Source organism: Ursus maritimus, assembly GCF_017311325.1.
Source record: "Ursus maritimus isolate PB19 chromosome X unlocalized genomic scaffold, ASM1731132v1 scaffold_X1, whole genome shotgun sequence".
Taxonomy (NCBI): Eukaryota; Metazoa; Chordata; class Mammalia; order Carnivora; family Ursidae; genus Ursus; species Ursus maritimus.
The window spans coordinates 116987113-117012725 of record NW_024423319.1 but is presented as its reverse complement, the minus strand read 5'-3'; the positions used below and the strand labels follow the sequence as shown (position 1 = coordinate 117012725).

At 44.0% G+C, this 25613-nt stretch overlaps 1 protein-coding gene across 4 annotated transcripts in view; it reads right to left on the bottom strand.

Annotated features, from left to right (window-relative positions):
• ARHGAP6 (Rho GTPase activating protein 6) overlaps positions 1-25607 on the bottom strand; it is a 244423-nt gene extending 218816 nt beyond the window's left edge. For 3 of the 4 annotated variants that reach the window (XM_040634551.1, XM_040634561.1, XM_040634566.1), the window contains exon 1: positions 25467-25607. In XM_040634551.1, the coding sequence (XP_040490485.1) occupies positions 25467-25511 (45 nt within the window). In that variant the 5' untranslated portion in view covers positions 25512-25607. Of the gene's footprint in view, positions 1-23819; positions 23896-25466 lie in introns of all 4 variants that reach the window. The other variant, XM_040634556.1, reaches the window with a different exon arrangement.
• Positions 25608-25613: the final 6 nt, after the last annotated feature.

Sequence of the window (25613 nt, the reverse complement as noted above, 5' to 3'; positions counted from 1 at the left end):
TTTTTTTTTTTTTTTTTTTTTTTTTTTTTTTTTTACTTTCTGCTAGCACAATGAGTGTCCTAAGGAATTTGTGAGTAACTTTAATCTTGAGACTGGAATTTGTGAGCCAGCCATAAATCACTTAACCAAAACACGATGAAATGCTATTCAACAAAACGTTGGAAGAAGCAGTAAGATTAATAACTAAAAAAAAAACAAATGACTTCAATGCCATAACTTAAAAAAAAAAGCTATGAAAATAGAACTATAAGTCATCCATCCATTGGTCAAAGGTGTTATCATTGGCTCCTGTATCAAAGATTAAGACCCCAGCCTGGTAACCTGTCACACAGTCTACTGAAGTGATGTGTGTATGTGGGTGGGGGTGGGTGGAATGGGTTGGTCAGTAATAAAAAGGGCAACCAACTTCTCAATGTACACTATGTGACAAGCGTCGTCATAAACAGTGTGGTAAGTACTGTATAAGTTTCACCTACAATATCTGTTATGCTTGCCCCAACCCTGCAAGATTATTTTTTATTGTTGCTCTTGGCAGTGGTTTGCTTGTGTTACAGAGAAGGGCAATGAAGTCCTTTCCTGCCCACAATCACCTCCTGCTGAGGTGAGCAGCCAGTGGGGGCTCCTTAAGCACAGAACTCCATCCAGGTCCTATAGACCAAGCCTGAGCCATGGCTAATTGGCCCAGGGTGGTGACTGATCCAGCAGTCACCCAACTGGCAGAAACCTGTGAGGAGGCATAGTGAGAGAGCCTTCCCAGCATGCATGCCACTGCCCCAACTGAACCAATGGGTCTTTCTCTGTTGCTAGTTAGCTGAGAGATGCGGTCATTTGTGTTCAGTGGGTGTCAGAGCAGAAAAAGCCAGGAACAGAGTGAAGCAGATTTTAATATAGGAGGATCCCACAGCAGTCATCCATGAATTCTTCCTACCAGGGTTGACCAAAACCCAGGACTGGCAATCCCATGGGTATCCTGGTGATAAAGGACCTCCTATCCTCAGTGTTCAAAAGGCTATAACACAATTTCAACATGTACTCTTCACGGATGAGTATGAAATTGATCATAACGCGCGCGCACACACACACACATACACACACACACAAACCCGACCCTCACAATGCTTAAAATGTTTCAATGGCTTTCTCTTGCTCCTAGGTTACAATCCAATATCCTTACTCTGTGGCCTACAAGACCCTGCAATTCTTCCTGCCCACCCCCACTCATTTCTCCAAATGCCTCTTATGGCATTCTCCCTCTCACTCACTTCGGATTTCCTTCATTCACTTCCTTGAACCTGCTCTGCCTCCTTGTTCCTTGCACAAACTATTCCTTCTTTCTGGAGTGTTCTCTCCTTCTCTTTGCCACCTAATGCCTCTTCAGCCTGGATGTCTTGACCTAAACATCACTTCTCCAGGCGTGACAGATACTACAAGTGCCACAGTCAGGTTGATCTGGTTCCACAGCCCTCAGAGAAGGGGGCGGGACGTCTCTGGATTGCATCCCATGGTTCACTGGGTATCTATGTCAAGTGTTCACTCAGGAGCACAGGCAGGGACCTGTGAACACACGCCCTCTGGCCTTCTCAGAGTCTTGTTGCTGAGCGCCAGGCCTGGAGAGCTGTTGAGCTGGAGGACCCCCGCCATGTCCTCCCAGTAGCATCACAAAGGTTGCACATGGTCTCCACACTCAAGGAGACACATAAGCCGAGGCCAGGAGACAAGGCGGGAGCCCTCTGTGTGCACTTTGCTTTTTGTAATGGATACTGCTGGAGTGTACAGACTACAGTGAGCTATTTCTTTTAAAGGACACTGTTTTAAATATATAGGCAGTTTTAGAGCACGATAGAAAAGAGTGCTATAAAGCAAATAATCACCCTCTATCATGCCTTTGCTTAAAACTAAAAATTATAACAAAGTTGAGACAGCACTCCACACCGACTAGGAGAGCTACGATCAAACAGACTGGCGATAACAAGTGTTGATGAGGATATGGAGAAAACGGAACCTTCCTATGTTGCTGGTGGGACTGGAAAATGGCAAAGTCACTTTGAAAGCAGCCTGGATGTTCCTCCAATGGTTAAACTTAGAGTTACCGTAGTGACCCATAAATTCCACTCCCAGGCATATACCCAAGAGAAATGAAAATACACAGCCATACAAAACTTCTTTTTTTTTAATGATTTTTTATTATATTATGTTAGTCACCATACAGTACATCCCCGGTTTCCGATGTAAGGCTCGATGATTCATTAGTTGTGTATAACACCCAGTGCACCATGCAATGCGTGCCCTCCTTACTACCCATCACCGGTCTATCCCATTCCTCCACCCCCCTCCCCTCTGAGGCCCTCAGTTTGTTTCTCATAGTCCATAGTCTCTCATGTTTCATTCCCCCTTCTGATTACCCCCCCTTTCTTTATCCCTTTCTTCCCCTACTGATCATCCTAGTTCTTATGTTCCATAGATGAGAGAAATCATATGATAGTTGTCTTTCTCTGCTTGACTTAGTTCACTTAGCATTATCTCCTCCAGTGCCGTCCATGTTGTAGCAAATGTTGAGAACTCGTTCTTTCTGATAGCTGAGTAATATTCCATTGTATATATGGACCACAACTTCTTAATCCAGTCATCTGTTGAAGGGCATCTCGGCTCCTTCCACGATTTAGCTATTGTGGACATTGCTGCTATGAACATTGGGGTGCATATGGCCCTTCTCTTCACTACGTCTGTACCTTTGGGGTAAACACCCAGTAGTGCAATGGCTGGATCATAGGGTAGCTCAATTTTTAACTTTTTAAGGGACCTCCACACTGTTTTCCAGAGTGGTTGTACCAACTTGCATTCCCACCAACAATGTAGGAGGGATTCCCTTTCTCCACATCCTCTCCAACAATTGTTGTTTCTTGCCTTGTCTATTTTTGCCATTCTAACTGGCGTAAGGTGGTATCTCAGTGTGGTTTTGATTTGAATTTCCTTGATGGCTAATGATTTTGAACATTTTTTCATGTGTCATTTTTTCATTTGTATGTCTTCATTGGAAAAGTGTCTGTTCATATCTTCTGCCTATTTATTTATTTATTTATTTGTTTCTCGTGTATTGAGTTTGAGAAGTTCTTTGTAGATCTTGGATACCAGTCCTTTATCTGTAGTGTCATTTGCAAATATATTCTCCCATTCCGTGGGCTGCCTCTTAGTTTTTCTGTTTCCTTGGCTGTGCAGAAACTTTTAATCTTGATGAAGTCCCATAAATTCATTTTATCTTTTGTTTCTCTTGCCTTTGGGGAAGTATCATGAAAAAGGTTGCTTTGGCCGATGTCGAAGAGGTTGCTGCCTATGTTCTCCTCTAGAATTTTGATGGATTCCTGTCTCACATCGAGGTCTTTCATCCATTTGGAGTTTATTTTTGTGTATGGTGTGAGATAGTGGTCAAGTTTCATTCTTTTGCATGTAGCTGTCCAATTTTCCCAGCACCATTTATTGAAGAGACTGTGTTTTTCCGACCGGATGTTTTTTCCTGCTTTATCAAATATTAGTTGCCCGAAGAGGTGAGGGTCCATTTCTGGGCTCTCTATTCTGTTCCATTGGTCTATGTGTCTGTTTTTGTGCCAGTACCATGCTGTCTTTGTGATCACAGCTTTGTAGTACAGCTCGAAATCCAGCATTGTGATGCCCCCAGCTTTGTTTTTCCTTTTCAACAGTTCCTTGGATATTCGGGGCCTTTTCTGTTTCCATACAAATTTAAGGACTATTTGTTCCAGTTCTTTGAAAAATGTCCTCAGTATTTTGATCGGGATAGCATTGAAAGTGTAGATTGCTCTGGGTAGCATGGACATTTTAACTATGTTAATTCTTCCGATCCATGAGCATGGAATATCTTTCCATCTTTTTATGTCTTCCTCAATGTCTTTTAAGAGTGATTTATAGTTTCTAGAATATAGGTCCTTTACGTCTCTGGTTAAGTTAATTCCAAGGTAACATATGGTTTTTGGTGCTATTGTAAATGGGATGGATTCCCTAATTTCTCTTTCTTCGGTCTCGTTATTCGTGTATAGAAATGCAACTGATTTCTGAGCATTTATTTTGTATCCTGCCACGTTACTGAATTGCTCTATAACTTCTAATAGTTTGGGAGTGGCTTCTTTTGGGTTTTCCATATAGAGTATCATGTCATCTGCAAAGAGAGACATTTTGACTTCTTCTTTGCCAATTTGAATACCTTTGATCCCTTTTTGTCGTCTGATTGCTGTTGCAAGGACTTCTAGTACTATGTTGAATAATAGTGGCGAGAGTGGGCATCCTTGTCGTGTTCCTGATCTTAAGGGAAAGGCTTCCAGCTTTTCCCCATTGAGAATAATATTTGCAGTAGGCTTTTCATAGATGGCTTTTATGAGATTGAGAAATGTACCTTCTATTCCTACACTCTGAAGGGTTTTAATCAGGAAAGGATGCTGTATTTTGTCAAATGCTTTTTCGGCATCGATTGAGAGGATCATATGGTTCCTGAGTCTTTTCTTGTTGATATGATGTATCACGCTGATTGATTTGCGAATATTGAACCACGCTTGCATCCCAGGTATGAATCCCACTTGATCGTGATGGATAATCCTTTTAATGTACTGTTGGATTCTATTAGCAAGTATCTTGTTGAGGATTTTGGCGTCCATATTCATTAGGGAAATCGGTCTGTAATTCTCCTTTTTGAGGGGGTCTTTGCCTGGTTTGGGGATCAAGGTAATATTGGCCTCATAGAATGAGTTTGGTAGCTTTCCTTCTGTTTCTATTTTTTGAAATAGCTTTAGGAGAATAGGTATTATTTCTTCTTTGAATGTTTGGTAGAATTCCCCAGGAAAACCGTCCGGGCCTGGAGTTTTGTTATTTGGAAGGTTGTTTATCACTGACTCAATTTCTTCATAATTAATTGGCCTGTTTAAGGAATCAATTTCTTCCGGTTTCAATCTTGGTAGTTTATAGGTTTCCAGGAAGGATTCCATCTCTTCCAGATTGCTTAGTTTATTGGCATATAGCTGTTGATAAAAATTTCTAATAATCCTTCCAATTTCAATGGTGTTCGTCGTGACCTCTCCTTTTTCATTCATAATTTTAATAATCTGGGTCCTTTCTCTTTTCTTTTGGATAAGTCTTGCCAGTGGTCTGTCAATTTTATTGATTCTCTCAAAGAACCAGCTTCTAGTCCTGTTGATCTGCTCTACTGTACTTCTGGTTTCTGCTTGATTGATTTCAGCTCTAATTTTGGTCAACTGCTTCCTCGTGCGTGGATTAGGCCTGTCCCTCTGTTGCTGTTCCAGCTTCTTGAGGTGAGAATATAAAAACTGCATTTTAGATTTTTCTATTCTTTTGAGTGAGGCTTGGATGGCTATGTATTTCCCCCTTAGGACTGCCTTTGCAGTATCCCATAGGTTTTGGACTGTTGTATTTTCATTCTCATTGGTCTCCATAAATTGTTTAATTTGATTTTTGATTTCCTGGTTTATCGAGTCATTCCTGAGCAGGATGGTTCTTAGTCTCCAAGTGTTTGAGTTTCTTCCAAATTTTTCCTTGTGGTTGAGTTCCAATTTCAGAGCGTTGTGGTCTGAGAATATGCAGGGGATAATTTCAATCTTTTGGTATCGGTTGAGACCTGTTTTGTGTCCCAGAACATGGTCTATTCTTGAGAATGTTCCATGGGCATTAGAATAGAATGAGTATTCTTTGGTTCTGGGGTGTAGTGTTCTATATATATCTATGAGGTCCAACTCGTCGAGTATGGCATTCAAAGCCTTTGATTCTTTGCTTAGTTTTTGCCAGGGTGTTCTGTCTATTTCTGAGAGTGGAGTGTTGAGGTCCCCTACTATTAATGTATTTTTATTTATATGTCTCTTTATTCTGGTTAAGAGTTGGCTTGTGTATCTTGCTGCTCCCCTGTTGGGGGCATATATATTTATAATTGTCATATCCACTTGTTGAATACTTCCCTTAAGAATAATATAGTGCCCTTCTGCATCTCTAACTATAGTCTGTAGTTTAAAATCCAATTTATCTGATATGAGAATTGCTACCCCAGCTTTCTTTTGAGGTCCATTTGCGTGAAAGATGGTACTCCATCCCCTTACTCTCAGTCTGAATGCATCTTTGGGTTCGAAATGAGTCTCTTGTAGACAGCAAATGGATGGGTCATTTCTTTTTATCCAATCTGCAACCCTGTGGCGTTTTATGGGATGGTTCAAACCATTTACATTAAGACTGATTACTGAGAGATATGATTTTAATGTTGCCATGTTGCCAGTAAAGTCTTTGTTTGTATTGGCTGTGACTTTCTGTTCTGTATCACTCTTGGGGCCTTTTTACTTTTATAGAACCCCCCGTAATATCTCCTGTAGGGCTGGTTTCGTGGTTACAAAATTGGTTAGTGACTGGCGATTCTGAAATGTCTTTATTTCTCCATCAATTCTGAATGACAGCCTTGCTGGATAAAGGATCCTTGGCTGCATGTTTTTCTCTGAAAGAGCTTTAAATATGCTCCCCCAACCCTTTCTCTCATTCCAGGTCTGTGTAGACAGGTCTGACGTAATTCTGATGCTTTTGCCTTGGTACGTGAGAAATTTCTTTGCCCTGGCCGCTTTCAATACTGTATCCTTGCATCTAATATTTGCGAATTGCACTATGACGTGACGTGGCGTAGGTTTGTCGTGGTTGAGCTTGGGAGGGGTCCTCTCTGCCTCTTGGACACGAATGTTTGTTTCCCTTGCTAGATTAGGGAAGTTTTCAGCTACAATTTGTTCAAATATCTCTTCTAGACCTCTGTTTTTCTCCACCCCCTCGGGGATGCCGATGATTCTAACATTGGATCGTTTCATTGAGTCAGTAATCTCCCGTAACCTACATTCGTGGGCGTGGATTTTTTTAAGACCATCTTCTATTTTCATTTTTTCCTCTATTAACCCATCCTCCAATTCACTAACCCGTTCCTCTGCTTCTGCGACCCTGGCCGTCAGAGCCTCTAGTTTTGCCTGCATTTGGCTCATAGAATTTTTAATTTCTGTCAGATTCGCTCTCATTTCTGTCCTTAGGGATTCTATATTCTCAGTAACCTTTTCGTTAATAGTTTTTTCAATTCTACTCATCATTTTGACCATTACTCTGAATTCCATTTCTGATAATTTGGTTACATCCATATCCATTATTTCTGTGGCAGAGGCCACAGAATCACTGTCTTTTCTTTGCTGGGGGGGGCTTCTCCTTCTTGTCATTCTGATGAAGAGAGGTTGCGGGGTTTCCAGAGCCCAAATTATTGACTGGGTCCCAGGCCGTGCCCCTTGTTTTATAGGGATCTTAGGGATGTGGGCTTCTTCTTTAAAGATTTTATTTATTTATTTATGTGGCAGCCAACCAGCGAGAGAGGGAACAGAAGCAGGGGAGTGGGAGAGGAAGAAGCAGGCTCCCAGCGGAGGAGCCCGATGAGGGACTCCTTTCCGGAACGCCGGGATCACACCCTAAGCCGAAGACAGGCGCTCAATGGCTGCGCCACCCAGGCGCCCGGGTTGTGGGCTTCTTGATTTTTCAGCCTGCCTTCTGTGTTCTGGGGGAGGGGCCTGCCGCGCCAATACTCAGGCAACCCTGTTTGGGTAGAGTCTCCGTGTCCCCTGCGAGGGAGGATGGGGATGGGCACTCTCTGAGCCGGTATTTCCAGGCTTTTGTTCTCTGGCGGCTTTCCCTGGCGGTTTGCTGTGCCTCTTCTGAGAGTCAGAGCAGCAGCGGCCAAATTTCAGCCTCTGTCACGGAACAGAAGGATTGCGGCCCGTTCTCTACTAATGTTCTGGCCACTTTAACTCTGTTTCTGTTGGTGCTGCTCAACCCTGCAGCGTCCCGGGATGTGCGCCCCACACCCGGCGTCCCAGCCCTCACTTCCAGGGCTGGCATGTCTCTGTCCTTTGTGTTTCTAACGCCGCCAGCCGCCCCGCGCGCGCTCCCGGATCTCCCGGTCTCAGTCTGGATCAGTGGCGCACCGAGTTCGGTGTTCGCGAGATGCCTGGTGGCCGCGCACCCGGCTCACAGTCTCAGTCTGCTGTTTTGCGGTGCCGTCTGTGAGCCCGCCGCTCCCGTGCAAGTGGCTACCGCTTCCCGAGCCGAGCTGCGGCGGCTCCCTCCCCTTCCGTTTATCTTCCGATATCTGTGCATGGTTTCATGGCTCCCCGCTTCGTACCTCAATACTCAGCGCTGGAGATGTTCATTTGTAGAGATCCAGATGCATCTTCCTGCGTCTCAGGCTGGTTCCGTGGTTGTTTAGGCTGGTCTGGTACCTATTCAGCTCGACTCGGGGGACCGGTTGAAAAAGGGGTCTCCTACTCCTCCGCCATCTTAACTCCTCCTCCCGCCATACGAAACTTCTACATGAATGTCCATAGCAGCATTATTCATAACAGCAAAAAAGTGGAAACAATCCAAATGTCCATCAACTCACGAATGGATAAACAAAATGTGTTTCCATATGATGAAACATATGGGAATAAAAAGTAATGAAGTGTTGATACATCCTACAACATGAGTGAACCTTGAACACATTAAGTGCAAGAAGGTGGTCGTGAAGGACCACACAGCATATGATTCCATTTATATGAAATGTCCAGGATAAGCAAATCCATGGAGACAGAAAGCAGACAGGTGGCAGTCAGGGGCTGGAGCATGGCGGAAGTGAATGGAATCTGACTGTCAGTGCCTATGGACTTTCCTTGAGGGGAGACAAAATATTCTAAAAGTAGCTATGGGTGATGGTTGTGCGCCTGTAGATATACTAAAACCCACCAAATTGTACACTTTCAGTATATGACCTCTATTTAAATGTGTGAATTACATAGAGGTGTGAAACAAACAAAGCTACCCCTCGGGTTTAGAGAGGAAGGTGTCCCTACCCACCCTCATGTGCCCGTGCTAGACCATTCAGCATGCGTGTCTCCAGCTATCACACGACAGTCTTACCAACTGCTATGAAAATGAATGTCCATACGAATGGAATCACAGGGTCTGAATACTCTGACCACAAGAGCAACGGAATGATAAAGAGAAATTAGGGGGAAAAAAGAGGAGAAAAAGAAGCTAATGTTGGAATGGTATATTTCCACTGCACAAGAAAATAAAGGGAAAAAATAAGTGAAAAGTTGTTAAGGGAATAATTTCAACAGCCCCAAGCAAACTTCAGGGTCACACAGTCACGGCCAAAATGCTGCAAATAAGATGAGGAAGACAAGACTATGGCCCTGAGGCACTGACTTCATTACACGGAATGCAGGCATTGGGCCTGTGTCACCAGAAGGTATTCTATGCATATATCGACATTTCTGAGGTTAACTTTATCAAAGTATAATTTCTACATCATCAAAGTCACCCATTTTAAATGTACAAATCCATGATATTTAGCCAATGACCAAATTGTGCAACCATAACTAAAATCCAGTCTTAAAACATTTTCATCAAATTATGTAGACATTTCTGATGGTTGCTCAGATCCTTTTTGGTGTTTGATTTGAGAAAGTCCAATTTCTTAGAAGCCTGGTGATTAGTTCAGTGTGATGTTCCTGTATTACCCACAAATGTATGTTTGGTCAGATTACTGTGAATCTTGAATAAATAGTTAAAAAATGGTGCTTTTTCTCATTTACATGTGGTTTTTCTAAGGGGGTGGCCTAGAAGTGAAAAAGAAAAGTTGTAATGCTACTAATGTATTTCAAGTTTGGTTGTATAACATTGCTTTCAATTCATTTGCAAATAAACAAAACACTTTTTGATTCTCTTATCAGCGCATCCTCTTTAAAAACAACTTTACTGAGATGTAATTTACATACCATAAAATCTACCTGTAAATTTACCGAACTGTGCAACATCATCATGATCTGATATCAGAACATTTCCATTGCCCTAATAAGTCCCTGGTGCCCATTAGTGGTCGCTCTCCTCTCCTACCCCCAGCCCCAGACGACCACTCACCTACCCTATGTCACTACAGATTTGTGGAAATCATTATATTTTTATATACATACACAAAATATAGATTAGAAAATCTCTCTCCTTTAACAAAATCCTACTTCTAGACAAAGAATTTGGTGTCTGTAATACTTACGATTTTTTTTAAAGATTTTATTTATTTATTTGACAGAGACAGCCAGCGAGAGAGGGAACACACCAGGGGGAGTGGGAGAGGAAGAAGCAGGCTCCCAGCGGAGGAGCCCGATGCGGGACTCGATCCTCGAACGCCGGGATCACGCCCTGAGCCGAAGGCAGACGCTTAACGACTGCGCTACCCAGGCGCCCCAATACTTACAATTTTTAAGTAACAAATAAATTAAAGGTTGCAAAGAAACCTCTGAAAACCAGTCCTACAAACATGTTTTCTCCACTGGAAAATAAAAACTTGTGACAACCAACCAACAGACAGCACTTTCCCATCGTGCAAGATTTCCTCATTAAAGTCAAAAGGGTCCATTTTACCCCCTTCCAGCACCCCTCTCCCATAAAAAAGCACCAAGTCAAACACATTAAACCTTTTGTGGCACATATTCTTTATTTTATTTGCAGAAGAAACCCTGAAGAGGTTTCATCTCCTCCAAATTTGGATCACAGGCTGAATCAAGCAAACAAAACTTTCCCAAATGACACCCAGTTCCACAGCTTTCTCAGGGCTTTGGTAAAGTTTCGAGACATTAAACTCTCTTTAAAGATATTCTGGAAAGTTTTGACTAGTCAAAGAGCCACCAGCTTTTTTAGCAACCTGGTAATGTTGTGAGCAGTTCGCAGTCGATCATAGATCTGTCGTTTTAAGGAATGCTTATTGAGATCTTTGAATTTAATTAACAAAATAACAAAATTCTTATCATGGGGAATTAGAAGTTGCCCCCCCCATGTAATACATATGCTACAGTCCTCAAGAAAATATTGTTCCCAAATTGCCTTTCTCTATTAATGAATTGACCATTGGTCAACATGACAAATATATGAAATTGAGTCATTTCCGCATAACTCTCCAACCCAGCACAACTGTGCAAGTAGATAACTCATGTTTCGTTTTGGGTTTGTACCACCCAATTACTGCCATGAATCACAACACCCTTATTCAGGCCAATCCATGGGCTTCTGACAGCAGCCTCCCCAGGCCACAGGTGGCCAGTTTCAGAGTCTAGTACACTGGCTCTCACAAGTGTGCTGACCTGCTTTCTATTTTCAACTGGAATTTCCTCCCCTGGGGTCATTTGATCCCCACCTTGTGGGGCATTTTCCTGGTTCCCTGTTCGGTGCCCCACCTAGCCCCTCACTTTGGAACTGAAGAGAATTCCAGGCTCAGCCTCCTGCGGAGTCCAGTGAGAAGACAACTCACAGACATTATGCCTCATATCTGGTGGGAACCAGGTTTTGTGAGCCTCCCAAGATCCTCTTAGGAGACACCAAGGTGACATTTACTCAGGAAGCTGCTGAGATCTAAGAGAAGACCTGCAGGAAATGATAGTGGGAGGCCATGTTGTAGGGGCCAACCCTGTAAAGACATCTCCATTCAAAAGGTCACAAGAATGTGGAAGAGTCAGCCAAAAGAAACATCACAAAGCATAAGAGGGGGCCACATCCCTTGGCAAAACACAGGCTACACTGGCAGGACTGAGAGCTCTCTCCCCACACACCTCTTGTGGCTAAGCGCTCAGCGAGCGCCGCAGAGTTTAATGAACAGGGCAGTGGTGTTTTAAGGGTCAGCCCTCAGAGGCCCTTTACATTCTTTCCTCTGAGGGAGTTCTGGATACACTAATGTAAAAATCTCCAGTGCAAAACAAGAGGGGCCAGCACTTTAAACCAATGAGTAAATGACATTTTTCAGAGTTCAATCTTCAACTTTGAACTGGTAAGAACAGTAATGTTCATGAAAATGATTCTGCCTTGAATATTTACAAGACAAGCTATGAAAAAAAAATATTATGTTCAACTTAAAAATTCCAAAAGGTTTCTGGTGACTTAGAGAAATCAGACAAGGCAGATAGGTTTCAGACACTATGACCTGTATGTGGATGCACCGTGCTTTTTATTCAAGAGGAAGCCTGAGAGTAGAAACTAGATATTATCCTTTTTTGAAATTTTCCTTGAGCATTAGACACATACCCAGTTCTCCACACATACTGGCAGATAAATGAATGTTCAATCTTATTTTGCCCTTATCTGAATGTTTCCAGAATTCCCTTCCATGCAAAGGATGTGTGGCCCCTTTCTTTTGCCTTTGTTCTTACATTAACAGTAGACCTGTCTATGGTGTCTGTGGTGACATGAGGCATAGTTTTTGACGGGAGACCCACAAACTTTGTCAGTAAATGGCCAGATAACACACAGCGGAGGCTTTCCCACCATCCACTCTATTGCAACCACTCAACTCTAGTGTTAGCGTGAAAGCAGCCATAGCCAATCCGTAAATGATGGGTGTGGCAGTTTCCAATAAAACTGGATTTATGCACGCTAAAATTTGTATTTTAGCATACAATCTGCATACAATTTTCACATGTCATAAAGTCATCTTCTTTTGATTTTTTCCCCACTGTTTAAAAACATAATGCTTATTCTGAGCTTTGTGGGCTGTAAAAAAGCAGGCAGCGGTCTGGATTTGGTCCATGGACCATGCTTTGCTGACCCCTGATTTAGACAACTGAGTGACTGAAATAGAGCAGGTGCTCTGCTAGGTAAGATCAACTACAGAGCAAACCAGGGGAGAAAAAAAAACCACCAGGATTTGGCAACTGTTCAATCAATTGATATAATGGAAGAAGACAGGGCAAAGGTTTTAAACTTCAGAGAGGAGATTTTGTGTGTGTGCATTATTTTTAATTTAGCTTATCCATTTACATGTCAAAATTGATCAAATTAACCATCTAATTTCCAAAGGTTGGCTCTGATTTGTTTGAACTAAAGGATTAAATGTATTTTTCTTCCAATTATAAATGACCTCATCTACAATTCTTCTAGGTTTTAAAACAGGAGCTAAATTTATAAAGCTTTTTAAAGTGACACCAGTAAATCAAAGCAGATTAAAAAATCTCCTGGGAGGTGATTCTGAATGTTTTCCTTCTGACAGATTGAGGAACCAGAGCTTCTATGCACAAGGGAACAGGGGAAGACTATAATAATTCTGTTTAAAGGTTAATATTATTCATCCTATTTCTAAATATTCCCTTGCTATCTGTTCAGTCTATATCCAATCAATGTGGATTTGTGGGGACTGGTGCAAGTGGGATGGCCCCATCATCTTGCCTTTGTTGTCTAATTAGGTCATAAGGAAAGATATAGTCATATCCTTGGCAGAAAGAGCTCATTGACCAAATGGGAAAAAATTAGATCGATAGATTTGTGCCTTCTTCAAAACATCAGCATGTTCAGAAGAATCTGATTACGTATTGTGGGAAGGTAAATGCTTTGCCCCCACTTCTCACCCCTCGCTGCACTCACAAACTTACCATGGCTCCATCATGGAGGCAGTGTTACTTCCCTATCTTCTGACATTAGGCTTGGACATGTGACTCGCCTGGGCCAATGGTGGGTAGGTAGAGATGAGCGTGTGCCAGAGTCCTACCTATGCGTTAAGAATCCTTAGTCCATTCTGCTGGTCATACTGTGCCTCTGCACTTCCCCAGGTGGTTGCTGCCCCACCAACCCGTACCCCAGAATAAACAAACATGGAGCAGAACTAATTGAGGAACCAAGCCCTGCAGGACTAGCAGACTGACCTCAGGTCAAACAGCTGAGCTCTGCCCAAGTAAGCCAACCCCAGAAGACCCATATATCCAGGAGAACAAGCGATGGCTGTTTTAAGGCATTGAATGTCAAAGTAGCTTGTTATATAGCAATAGCATGGCAATAGCTAACCAGTAGGGAGAGACAATTCTACATTTTAGTCAACAGAACTACACAGTCAAGCACCATTTTGGGCATCTGTAGGCATCTGCATGCCAGGAGTTCAAGATTTCACTTCTTTTTAAAGATATACAAAATAAAAAAAGTGCCCCCCGTTGCAGAAATCCCATGGAAGGCCCTACACTTCTTCACATCCAGGTTCTCCTTAGATTCCCTACAATGGTGATATGAGATACCACCACGGTAATGATGGCATTGCATGCCTACCTAATTAAAAGCCATAGGTTGGTCTAAGAATGTCTAGATTTTAAAAAATAGTTCCCTTTTCTAGTAAAGACCAAGGCAAATCACACAGTAAAACTCTGCAGTAATTGAAGTAGCCAATAAGAGTGCGCCTGTGTTTGCAGAATCACAGAGCATCAGCACTTTTTACACCTTTTTTTAAATAGTGGGAACCAAATAAATGCAGGAAGTCTTTATAACTGTGTCCCGATGATAAGGTTTCACTCTGCAGCCATCCTGAATAAAAACAGCTATTAAGGGGTTTTTTTGAAACGGCTAATCTTGATAAGGTTCAAACTTTTCCCCAAGAGAGGTCTATGAACCACCACTCCCTCTGAGATGAATGAGTAAAAATGCATGTGTATCATGAATGCCAGGGTTGACATAACCCTTGTGCTGCCCAGAGCACAAGTAAGTCATGGCTATGGCAAGTCCACGCGGGACGTGTGTTTCTCCTTGCTCATAAAGACTTGTGGAGGGCAGAATGCCAGCTCTCATGTACCTTTTCCAGGCTGCTGCAAATTCAACCATGTGGCTGTCATTCCTGAAACGGATGTTCCATCAGAACAGCCATGCAGAGAGGGAGCACGGGGCATCCGTGCAGGAGCTAAAAAAGCCTGTGGTGTTTCGATCAAAAGCCCTTTGCGAGAGAAAACACAGGAGTTGGAATGACAAAATCACCATCACACTCAGCTAAAAATACCAAACAGGATGTTCTTTATCTGTGGTTGTATATGTTACTAACAACAAGAATATAAAAAATCCTCTCTGATCTCATTATCAATTCATTCTACTTTCTCCTGTTACGTTTCTGGATGGTTTGGGCATAAATGAGTGAAGACAGGCATGCTGCCATTGTGGGGCGCCTGGGTGGCTCAGTCAGTTGAGTGTCTGACTCTTGGTTTCGGCTCAGGTCATGATCTCAGGGTCGTGAGATCGAGCCCCGCTTTGGGCTTCTCGCTAGGCATAGAGCCTGTGTGGGATTCTCTCTCTCCCTCTTCCTCACCTCCTCCCCTCCCCCCAATCTCTCTCTCTCTAAAAAGAAGAAGGAGGAGGAGGAGGAGAAGAAGAAAAGGAAAGTTGCGATTGTGTTGGAAGGACAGATGGGGTCATTTAAAAGGTGTCATTTTATGGAGAACCGGTGAGCAGCTGCCTGGTTTAGAGATGGGGGTAAGACACAATATGGGTGTCACTACAAAGGGGTAGCATCAAGGAGTTCTTTTGTGGTGGTGGAACAGTTCCGTATCTTGAATGGCAGATATGCCCATCTATACATGGGAAACAATTGCATGGTATTATTCTCTCTCTTGCTCTTGCTTTCGCTCTTGCTCTCACTCACATGTACACAAAGGAATGCACATAAAAAACTGGTGAGATGTGAACAAGGTCTGTAGACAAGTTAATAGTAATGCGCCGGTGTCAATGTCCTGGGTTTGATATTGTACTCTAATTATGTAGGAAGCTAGCATTGACGGAAGCTGGGTAAAGGGGACCCAGGATATCCTGGTAGCATTTTTGCAACTTCCTTTGAGTCTACAATTATTACAAAATGAGAGTTTTAAAAGAATCACCTCAAAGATACGGTCTCAAGCCCATCGCATTTTATTTTATTTTTTTAAAGCTTTTTATCTTTTTTTTTTTAAGATTTTATTTATTTATTTGACAGAGAAAAAGACAGCCAGCGAGAGAGGGAGCACAAGCAGGGGGAGTGGGAGAGGAAGAAAAAGCAGACTCCCAGCAGAGCAGGGAGCCTGATACAGGGCTCAATCCCAGGACCCTGGGATCATGCCCTGAGCTGAAGGCAGACACTTAACGACTGAGCCACCCAGGCGCCCCAAGCCCACCACATTTTAACTATCAGCCACTGTGCGGTGGTTCAAGCACTGAGACTCAGCACTCAAAGTGACAAGGATTTGAGTCCTAGTCCCACTACTTAACTTACTAGCCATGTGACCTTGAAACGTCTAAACTCGGGCCCTCGGTTTCCTCATCTTTTAAACAGAGATGATATTAGGACCTACCTCACAGGGTTCTTTCAAGCATTAAATAATGTAGAATGTCAAGGGCTCATGAGAAGCATTCAATAAATATGGGCTGGTTTTATTACTGTAAGTCTGCCTAATTATTTCTTTTTTATTTCTTTTTTTTATTAACATTTCTGCCTGATTATTTCTAAGAGCCCTAAGTCATTAATTAATTTTGCTGGCATTCAAGCACATACCAAGTGTCAGGTCCATGCTACCTGTGGCCAAGGATGTGGAGTCCAGATACGCCTCTGGTCCTCGTCTCTGCCCCTTTGGATTTTTCAGTTCTGTAGTGAATATGGTGTTTAAAGAATCAATTGCAAGCAAGATGGGTATTATGAAAGTGGATACACAGGGGCCTCAAGAGGGAACTAACTTAGGAATGAGAGGCACTTTCTGCAGTCAGGGTTGAAATGGTAGTTTTCTCTCTGCTGAGTTAACTGGAGTTAACACGGTGGTTAAACCGCAGTCCTCACTTGCAGCCCCTCCTTACCCACCAAGAGAAGTGAGAATAACTTTTCATGAAGGCACGGGTCAACCCATTTTGTGTCAATGTATAATGTTAAGGATTCAAACTCTGTACCCATCGACCAGAAAAAGAGCACACCAATTCTTTCTTTTTCATTGGTTGGAAAATAAATTACATTAGACTATTGCAATGGGCACATAGGGGGAAAATCAACGATAGTTTAAATTTATATTAAGAAATTTAGACCAAAGTACTTTTGAATTAAGTACGGAGCTTCTCAATACGAAATTCATTACAATACATATGAAAATACATCATGGTATAATAAGTGAAGAGTAAGTTCTTTAGTAGGCTTGCAATATGAATATTTTTAAAGATATGCACATCACATACGGATGGAGTTGGCATAGCACATTACTAGTTTAAATGTGGTCATTGAAACAACCCACAGGGGAGAGAAAAGAGACATTCTAAGCAATCTGAAAATCTTCTATATACTCAGGAATTTAGGGTCTTTCATGATGTAAGTAAACCCCAAAGAAAACTGAACATGCATTGGATGGGTCTTATGTTTGCAAACTTTCCCCCTCCGCTTCTGCCAAAACAAAACAAAAACTTCCGCCCATCTCCACACGGGCCTGCATCCTGTGAGACTGATCCCCATGGACTGCCTCGCAGTGCATGGACTGGGCTTGGTACTAGAAAAGGGAGATGAGAACAGGAAGACCAAGAGGTCAGGGTGTTCCCTGTCCCACTCCATCCCTGCTTCTCCATAGTCTGCCCTTGCTGCAATCATCTCTGGGTACCTTTCCAGGGTCCCTTCAGCTGAGGTTGGAAGTCACTGGATTCTGGCAACCCCAGCCCCTCCCCGTGCCCACACGGTAACAGCTTCCCCATGTTGCTAACGCTTCGTGCCGCACCACCACTTTTGGGTGCCCTTAAACTTATTGACACATCAGGGATAGTTCGTTCGTGAAGCGAAGCCTTTTTGGGTGTGCCATCTTCCTCCTGTTGTGAGTCAGCAGGTAAGGTGGGGGAATGCTTCATCTTTTGAGATCAATGTTTTACATTTTGCTTAGACCATCAAAGTGACATCATAATGGGACTGTTGAAGGTCATGAGCATAAATACTTACAAAAATAATACTACACATTACAATTTTCAAAGCCTTCCAGCAAACTCAAGATTCCATTCTCTTGCTAAACTATTAATATCCTGTGGATCTAATGAAAACGGCACCGGTGCTGCTAAGTAAGGAATCCAGAGCAACGTTGGGGAGCTCTGCCCGTGCGGAGCAGCACCCACCTGGCACAGGGGAGCTCCGCGGATGCACAGCCGAGGGGCTCCATATGCTGGCGGGAGGCTTTTAGCCTCTTTATTTTACTTGGACTGACTTATATGTTTCTTTACCAGATATTTCAGTCAGCAGCAGAAAGGGGTCATTCAAAAATATTTTTAAAGTTTATTCATCTGAACGTCTTCCGCTGTTTCCATGGCAACTCTTCCCCAAAGCCACAACTCCAAATTCTTTTGAAAACTTCATTTCAGAAATCGAATTTTAGCTGACACTCCAAACACTGAAATTGTACTATGAAAAAATTTTAAGTTAGAAGAATTCGAAGAATGTGTCAAATAACCAGAGAGAAGGGGAGAAAATCCTGACCAGTTTTCTTTTCAAATGGTCACGACATCTCTCAAGGAAAGAGCCTTTAGTAACAATGATCATATTTGAATGAACAAATTAGTCTTATACTTTATGTAGAACTCATCCAAATTGAGATGTATCCCATATTTGCATCCAAGTCATCACTATAAAGTCGGAGAGAGCCGTACCCTAGAATGATTGGTGGGAGTCCTTGTTGTTTTGTTTGATCTATCTTTCAAGTTTTTAAGTATTCAGAATGTAGTTAAGAATAAAAGAAATCAGAAAGGCGGATCTTTTGAAAATAATGTTAGAATCAGAAAATCTGAGAAGCTACGTTACAGAATATGAAGTTAATTGCATTCATTTGTAAACCCTGGTGGATCTTAGTCCCAAATTTTACAAGCACCTAAGATCTTGAAATCCATTTACTCCCATCATTTCAGAGCTTACAATCTAAAACAGGCTGTGCTAATTAACACTCAGTCATGTGGCCAGGTCTTAAGAAAGGGCCTTGTAGTCCTTGTCAATGGCAAGCTACACAGACCACCAAGATACCTGCCAGGCTGGGCTGCCAGGGAAGACCTCAAACCTGGACGGGACTGAGAGCGAAGAGCCAGGGAGAGCTGTCTCCTTCCTCCTTCCTTTTGCTTTTCATTCAGGGCCTTTGCATTTTCCCTGAAGCAGGCCTGTCCATATCACATCCTCGATGAGCAGTTGCAGGAACGGAAGCAAACCTTAGCTGCCCACTCATATATAGTCACGGATCCCATGTCCACGCGCAGAGGCTTTCTGAGAATTGCTCCCATCCTAGTTCAGAGATTGTGATTCCTAATTTCAGACCCGGGACTAATAAACTGGTATTCCAGCTCCATCAGAATAGAGGTAGCAAATTTAGACAAGTCTGTTGGACACTAATAAATCAAGAAGTCAGCTAAAGTCTGACACAGGAGAGCAGACAGGAAATGTTTAAAAACTAAGGCCCAAGATTACAAAGGGCCTCTACACCTAGCTCTTTACTGGGTGCCTACCCCGGTGGGAGCCCTCGAGGTGGTGGGGCTACCATGGGAAAAGAATGACTGGGTCGCTGCCCTGAACGCGCTTTCACATCAGTAGGGAGAGACAGACAAATGACGAACGTATGACAGAAGACCAAGGAGTGAGGCAAACACAAAGACAGAGGCCAGCGTGATCTAATCACGGGTGACTAAGTGAGGTCAGAAGCACTTTGCAAAGAGCACTGAGGGAAGGTGACATTTTCTCCTGCAGTTTGGAGGGCACGATTAAAGCCTGCTGCACAAAGAACATCTCAGGCAGAAGGGACAGCAAGTACAAAGGCCTCGGGCGGGAAAGAGCTGGTCACACTGGAGAAACAGAAAGGACACTCAGGTGGCTGGGCAGGGGTAAGGTGAGGGAGGGTGTTAGGAAGTAGGGTGGGGTCATGTGGGAAGGCTTGGAAGGCCACAGTCATGGACGAAGAGATCAGTCTAAGCGTAATGGAAGCCAACTGGAGAGCTTTAAGAGCTGAAATGTCACAACCGCATTATCTTTTTTGAAGATCTCGCTGCTCCCACGATTGGAATATGGGATTACCATGTTGTCTTACCATGGACAGCTGGGTGCTTGGATTTAGGTGACAGCAGCGGAGATGAAAAGAAGAGGACGGGTTTGGACAGCACTGTGAAACAGACGTGGCAGGGCTGCCCCCAAGGTGCTCTGGCCTGCGCAGCTCCCCAAGCAGCCGGCCACCTACTGAGACGGGAAAGGCTGAGGGTGACACGGGCAAGAGGCAGGTGAGAAATCAGAAAGCCAGTAAGGGCTGCGTGGGATGAGACAATAACATTGCAGCCAAGTTGAGACTCAAGCGCACTTGGTACAGGGTTATCACAGGGTGAGGAATGGGAGAAGTAAATCATACAAGTTCACTACCAGAAAAGACGGGGCAAAGAGTAGTATTTGTTTTCCTACAATTGGCAGATATGCAGTGCAACATGCAACAGGAGTCGGATTATTTATGCATTCACAGTGACACTTAAGGAGTGTCTTCAAGGGTGGGGGATGTGGCTTCCTAAGACAATGGGAGTGCCACAGCAAAGGGACCACATAAAGCGAAAGCTCTCAGAGCAACCGAAAAGAGAGCACGTTGTGGGGTGGGGGTAGAAAAGGCACCCACAGTTAGTAGAGCTGTGAACTAAGGGGATTCAATAATCTCCCATTTACTTGTAATGAGCAAAACGTTAGCTTTTTGAGGAGACAGATGACAAGCAGAGAGCTACAAAGGTGAATTCTGGGCCGTGCAGCAGGTCAGTACCAGTCCTGCTCAATTTCCTAAGATATCTGCACCAGCAATGCTGATGTATGATGACTGATTCATATCAGCTCAGCCCTGCAACAGTGCCCGGTTCAGGGTGTCTTCAGAATTACCAAAGGATGTCCTATAATGAGCACCACTGAATTATTAAATGAACTTAATGGCTTCAAAGTCTTTGGAAATCAAATGCTCATAGAGAGCAAACTTGGCAACTTGCTGATCAAGACCTTAACCATCTGTAGTAAAGAGAGGCTCCCTCTCGGGGTAGGCAGCTTAGCCCTGCCGGTGGCTTCCTTAAGGAGGGGTCACACAGAGCCAGGGAGTAGTCATCATTTAACATTGAGGCTGTGGTAAGAGCACAGACGGTGGGGCAATCGCACCAAAGAGGAAGTGAGGTCAGCAACAGAGGAGCTCAGAAGTAGACCGGTCCAAGGGACGGGAATGGCTACACCTTCACAGCTGGACTCCCCAGGGATCAGTGTCAAGTCAGAATCTAATCCCCCTGCTTTTTGTCACACCTCAGTGCACAGAACACACATCACTGCACACATAGATTTATCTTAGCCAGAGCATCGTGAAACTTCCTTCTTGTTTCCCTTTCAGAGAAGGGGGATGAAAATAAGTGTGTGCCTCCAGGGAGTTGCTTCGGATGATAGCATTCGTGAGCTGCTCGAAAGTGCCTGATAATCTGTTCTGAAACAAAGGCTCAGCACAGTAATCCTACTGAAGGAGTCACCATACTTAATTGTATGAATTGTCATGAAATTAGACCTATGTTACATGATCTTGGCAGACAATCAAGGTTTATAATATTTTGTTTGTGGTTAATGGAAGAAAGCACACAGGGACTGTTGGGGATGGTAGCTTAATGTAATCTTTAACCCGGGCCAAGCAACCTAACTTTTTGGGATCACCAAGAGCAGGAGGACACTGTTAAAGCCATGATCACTGAAACCCGGTGACCCATTATGCTGCCCCCAGGGTTTGAGTCTCTGTCTGAGCCTCTGTGTCGGCCTGTCTCTGAAGTTCTGCATGTTCCCTGAATAATATACATAATACTCATAACATTTACTGTGGTTCCTCTTTTCAGAGTTTATTACACAGTAATTGTCACCTCTTCTTAAAAGCATGCATGAAAATCACACACACCAGTGGGTCTCAAGTGGGAATGATCTTGCCCCCCGGGGGACATCTGGCAATGTCTGGAGATATTTTTGGCTGTCACAGCTGGGGGGGGAGGGGTGCTATGGGCATCTAATGAGTAGAGCCCAGGGGTGCCGCTCAACATCCTACAGTGCGCAGGACAGCTCCCACCACAAAATTTATCCTGCCCCAAATGCTCATTTTGCCAAGGCTAAGAAACCCTGAGGAAGACATAAAGACAGGACATTGAACTTGACAGACATTTTTAAATTTGGGTTTTGTCCATACCTGTCCAACTAAAGAATTATTTGGCCGTGTGATTCGACAATATGGATGGTCACATTAAGTCAATGAAGGTACAATATTTGATTGTTGGCTTATCATGGTGACAGAACGGGGAGGGGGAAGGACAACTCGGCTCATCTATCTCAATTGTCTAAATGAGTCAGACAAGCTGCGTGAAATCAGGGCACTTGGAAAGAGTACTCCATTCTGTCACCAGCTACACCTGTGCCACCTTGAACTCCACCGCTCTAGGCTTGGGTTTCCTCGGCCACAAAATAGAAAACCTGTCTAACCCACTAGCTGGATTTGACGCAGGCTGTGTCCAAACGCTTTGCAACCTGTATAAGACAGTAATAAGGAGGGACTTCTTATGACCTACCATTTCTCTAAAAGTGTTGCCAGGCAATCTTCGATTCACACACATCATCCTTGACTGTCACACTCTAGCATCTCTCTAGCCCATCTAAACGAAGACCGGCTGGTTTGCTGTCCTAAGTATCTCTCAAATACGCTAAATGCTCTCCAGCTCCGGTGCAGCTGCCATCCTACGTAGGTCATTCTTCTCTCATCTCTCCCTGGCCCCACTACCAGGATGCACTCTGGCTCCTGCTCACCCTCAACTCCATTCAGGACTCCAAGCAGATGTTTCAAAATGCAAATCTGACCAAGTCACCAAAAGGCGTCAAGGACGACACCCAGCTGGAACGATGGAGTCACCATAAACTGAATGTGGGAAAACCGTGGGAGGAAAGGTTGGGAGGAGAACATTAGCTGCTACAGAACATTTTTGTTCTGATGATAAAAACAAGAAGACAGTGGTACTATACTTTGGGAAAGTGTCACATTATACAAATGGAGGATGTTCTTGTCTATTTAAGTGTTTGTGGTTCTCTCCTGGTGACCATTATAACCATTTATAAAGATGTGCGAAGTGTTTGTGGCAACTCTTAACATTTTCACTGTTGAATCGTCCCTTTAGAAAACTGACCAAATAGCTGGCACACAATAGGCACTCAACAAATGTTTGATGAATGAATAAAATGTGAGCCTCTGATTTCTTATGGGCAGTCTCGCCTTGGACAAATGAAAAAGCACCGAAGGAAGAACATTAAATACTTGCCCCCTGGATTATATCTCAGAGTAAGCAAGAGGTACCAAGAACACATGGATGGTAATTCTTTTCCAGGAAAACACAGACCAAAAAAGCCCCTAAGACCCCAGGATGATACACAGTGGGTCAGAACCATGTGCCACAAAGGAAGTGGGATATTCGTGCTAAAAGGCAACACAAGCTTTCGGAACTACCTAAACCAGTACGGGGGAAGCAGACAAGACAGCAGTGTTAGAAGAGAGGTTAAGCCATAGAGGGTTATGTTAATCTGAAAAGCAATGGGTCACACTTAATAAAGAACATTCTTTTGACTTGTGACTGATACAGAGCTTCTGAATGCGCTGCTTTATCACCCTAAAGTATGCATGAGCAACTTCAGAGGACCCCGGGTGACTTCTTCCAACCTGAAAGCCAACAAATTCCCTCTGGAATCTTCTTTTTTATAGTCCCAACTCAGAAAATATGCATGTGGTGATCTGTGCTAGAATAAAAGGCTAGTTCATCAGCGAATCTTCAGAGCCCAAGAGGAGATGTTAGCATTAGCTTGACTCTAAATCTCTGCTTTTAGCAGAATGAGACAGCTGAATGAAAATAGTTTTTAAATTGTTTGGGGATGCATTTGCATAACGGAGGCAATAATCATTCATAGAATGAATAGATTTTTTTAAAATTAAGGAAGCAGTTCTCACCTTTCTTCCTCTACCTTGGAAATGGCATAGAGACTTCAGATTGCAAATCAAAAGGCATCAGCACACAGTTCAAAATCTGGAAAAGGTGGTGGGGTAAGATGTCGCCTGGGCATAATGAGCACAGACTCCAGATCCTTCAGTGCAAAGAAACCTCTGCCAAAAATGGGTTACCCTCAATACCACTTTAAAAGGAAAATCACTGAGCCACTAGTGTCTCCAAAAACGAGCATTAGTAACTTACTAGCGTCTCACTTGTCATTTCAAGGCAAGTAACTGGCAAAACTAGAGAAAGCTGTCATAAGGTTCCTAGAATGTTCACCCGGTAGGGACCCTGATGATTTTCTAATTCAGGCCCTCTTCCCCCCCACCCCGCCCAGCCCATCAACGCAAAAGGGCAGAGCTTCCAGGTTAGCCCAATGGCCCCCCAGCTGATCCAGGACCCACCCTGGCAACAAGAACCAGGACCTCTGTACCTACCACTCCTGTCCACCTCCACTCCTTTCTTTAAAAAAAAAAAAATATATATATATATATTTTAATGTGGAGAGAGCATTTTGGAGGACAGGAATTCCAAACTGATAACTGTCAGCCTAATTATAAATACTGATGATTCTTAAGTTTTTGCCTGCTTCTCTCTGATTTTAAAGTAGCACGTATAATCTCAGCAATGAACATCATGTCAGGGAAAACTCAGTAAAGTAGCAGATGGCAGGGCAACTGCAATGGCCCATCTCAAAACACCACATCTTACAACTGGAAAATAAATGTCCGAAGACTGCAGTGAGCTAACGCTGCTGCCTGCTGGCTTCCTGCAGGCGGCATTCACAACCTTCAGGAGTAGTTAGTACTCATTCCTCAGAAACATCTTTCTTTTCTCTCTCAAAAATAAACGCAATCTAGAATCTGGATTTGGTCAGTCAGTCATCCACCTTGAGCTCTTGACTCCTTCTTTAAAAGAGGAAAAGCCCATGAGCTTTTAGTCTGTCGTGTCCTGCAGACCCCCTCACCAAAGCACAGTGCCTGGCACATAGTAGGTCCCCAGTAAATACTTGTGGAGTATTTGAGTCAATAGGGAGGGAGGAAGCTGCTGGCAGAAGACCCCTGGCATCCTCTCCTGTTAATCAGATAATGTGCAACGTTCTGTCCTGCTAAAAACTCTGAGGGAAACGCACACCCTCTTTTCCAGAAGCAAACCAGCTGCACCCCAAAGTGCCCTGCAGCCTTTTCTCCAGAGAGTCCACTAGCCACACATTCAGATCACAGAGCAGCCCTGCCTCCCGTCCAGTTCTATTCTGGTTCTTGCAGCATATCTGACCAGAGGTTGAATGGGCAAACCTGGACCCCAGGAGCCCCATTTCTCCACCCTGGCCAGCGAGGCGGCCGCAGGGCCCAGCCTCTGGCCCCGAACGCAGTGTCCACCACACAGGGTAGAGGAACCTGGGCTTCAGGGGTGGGGGCTCCCATTCTAAGGTGCAGCCGAGTTTCTAAGCAGTTGACACTCGGGGGTGACGCACGCGACTCCCTCCACCCCACTAACCCCCGACCGAGGACCTCTGGGGAGACAGGGATCCCATCAACCCGGCGCTGTCCCCTCCCGGCCGGCCAAGTGGCGCCCCCTGTCGCCTCTGCGCGCGCTGGGACACTCACCGCGTAGTGCAGCTGCGGTTTCTCGCGGGATACCGGGTCCCCCATGTCGCCACCGAGGAGTGACAGGCCCCCGAGCGCAGCCTGGGGTCGCGGTGCCTCTCCGAAGTCCCCCTATTTCACCGCCATCCCGGGCCAGCCCCCAGACGC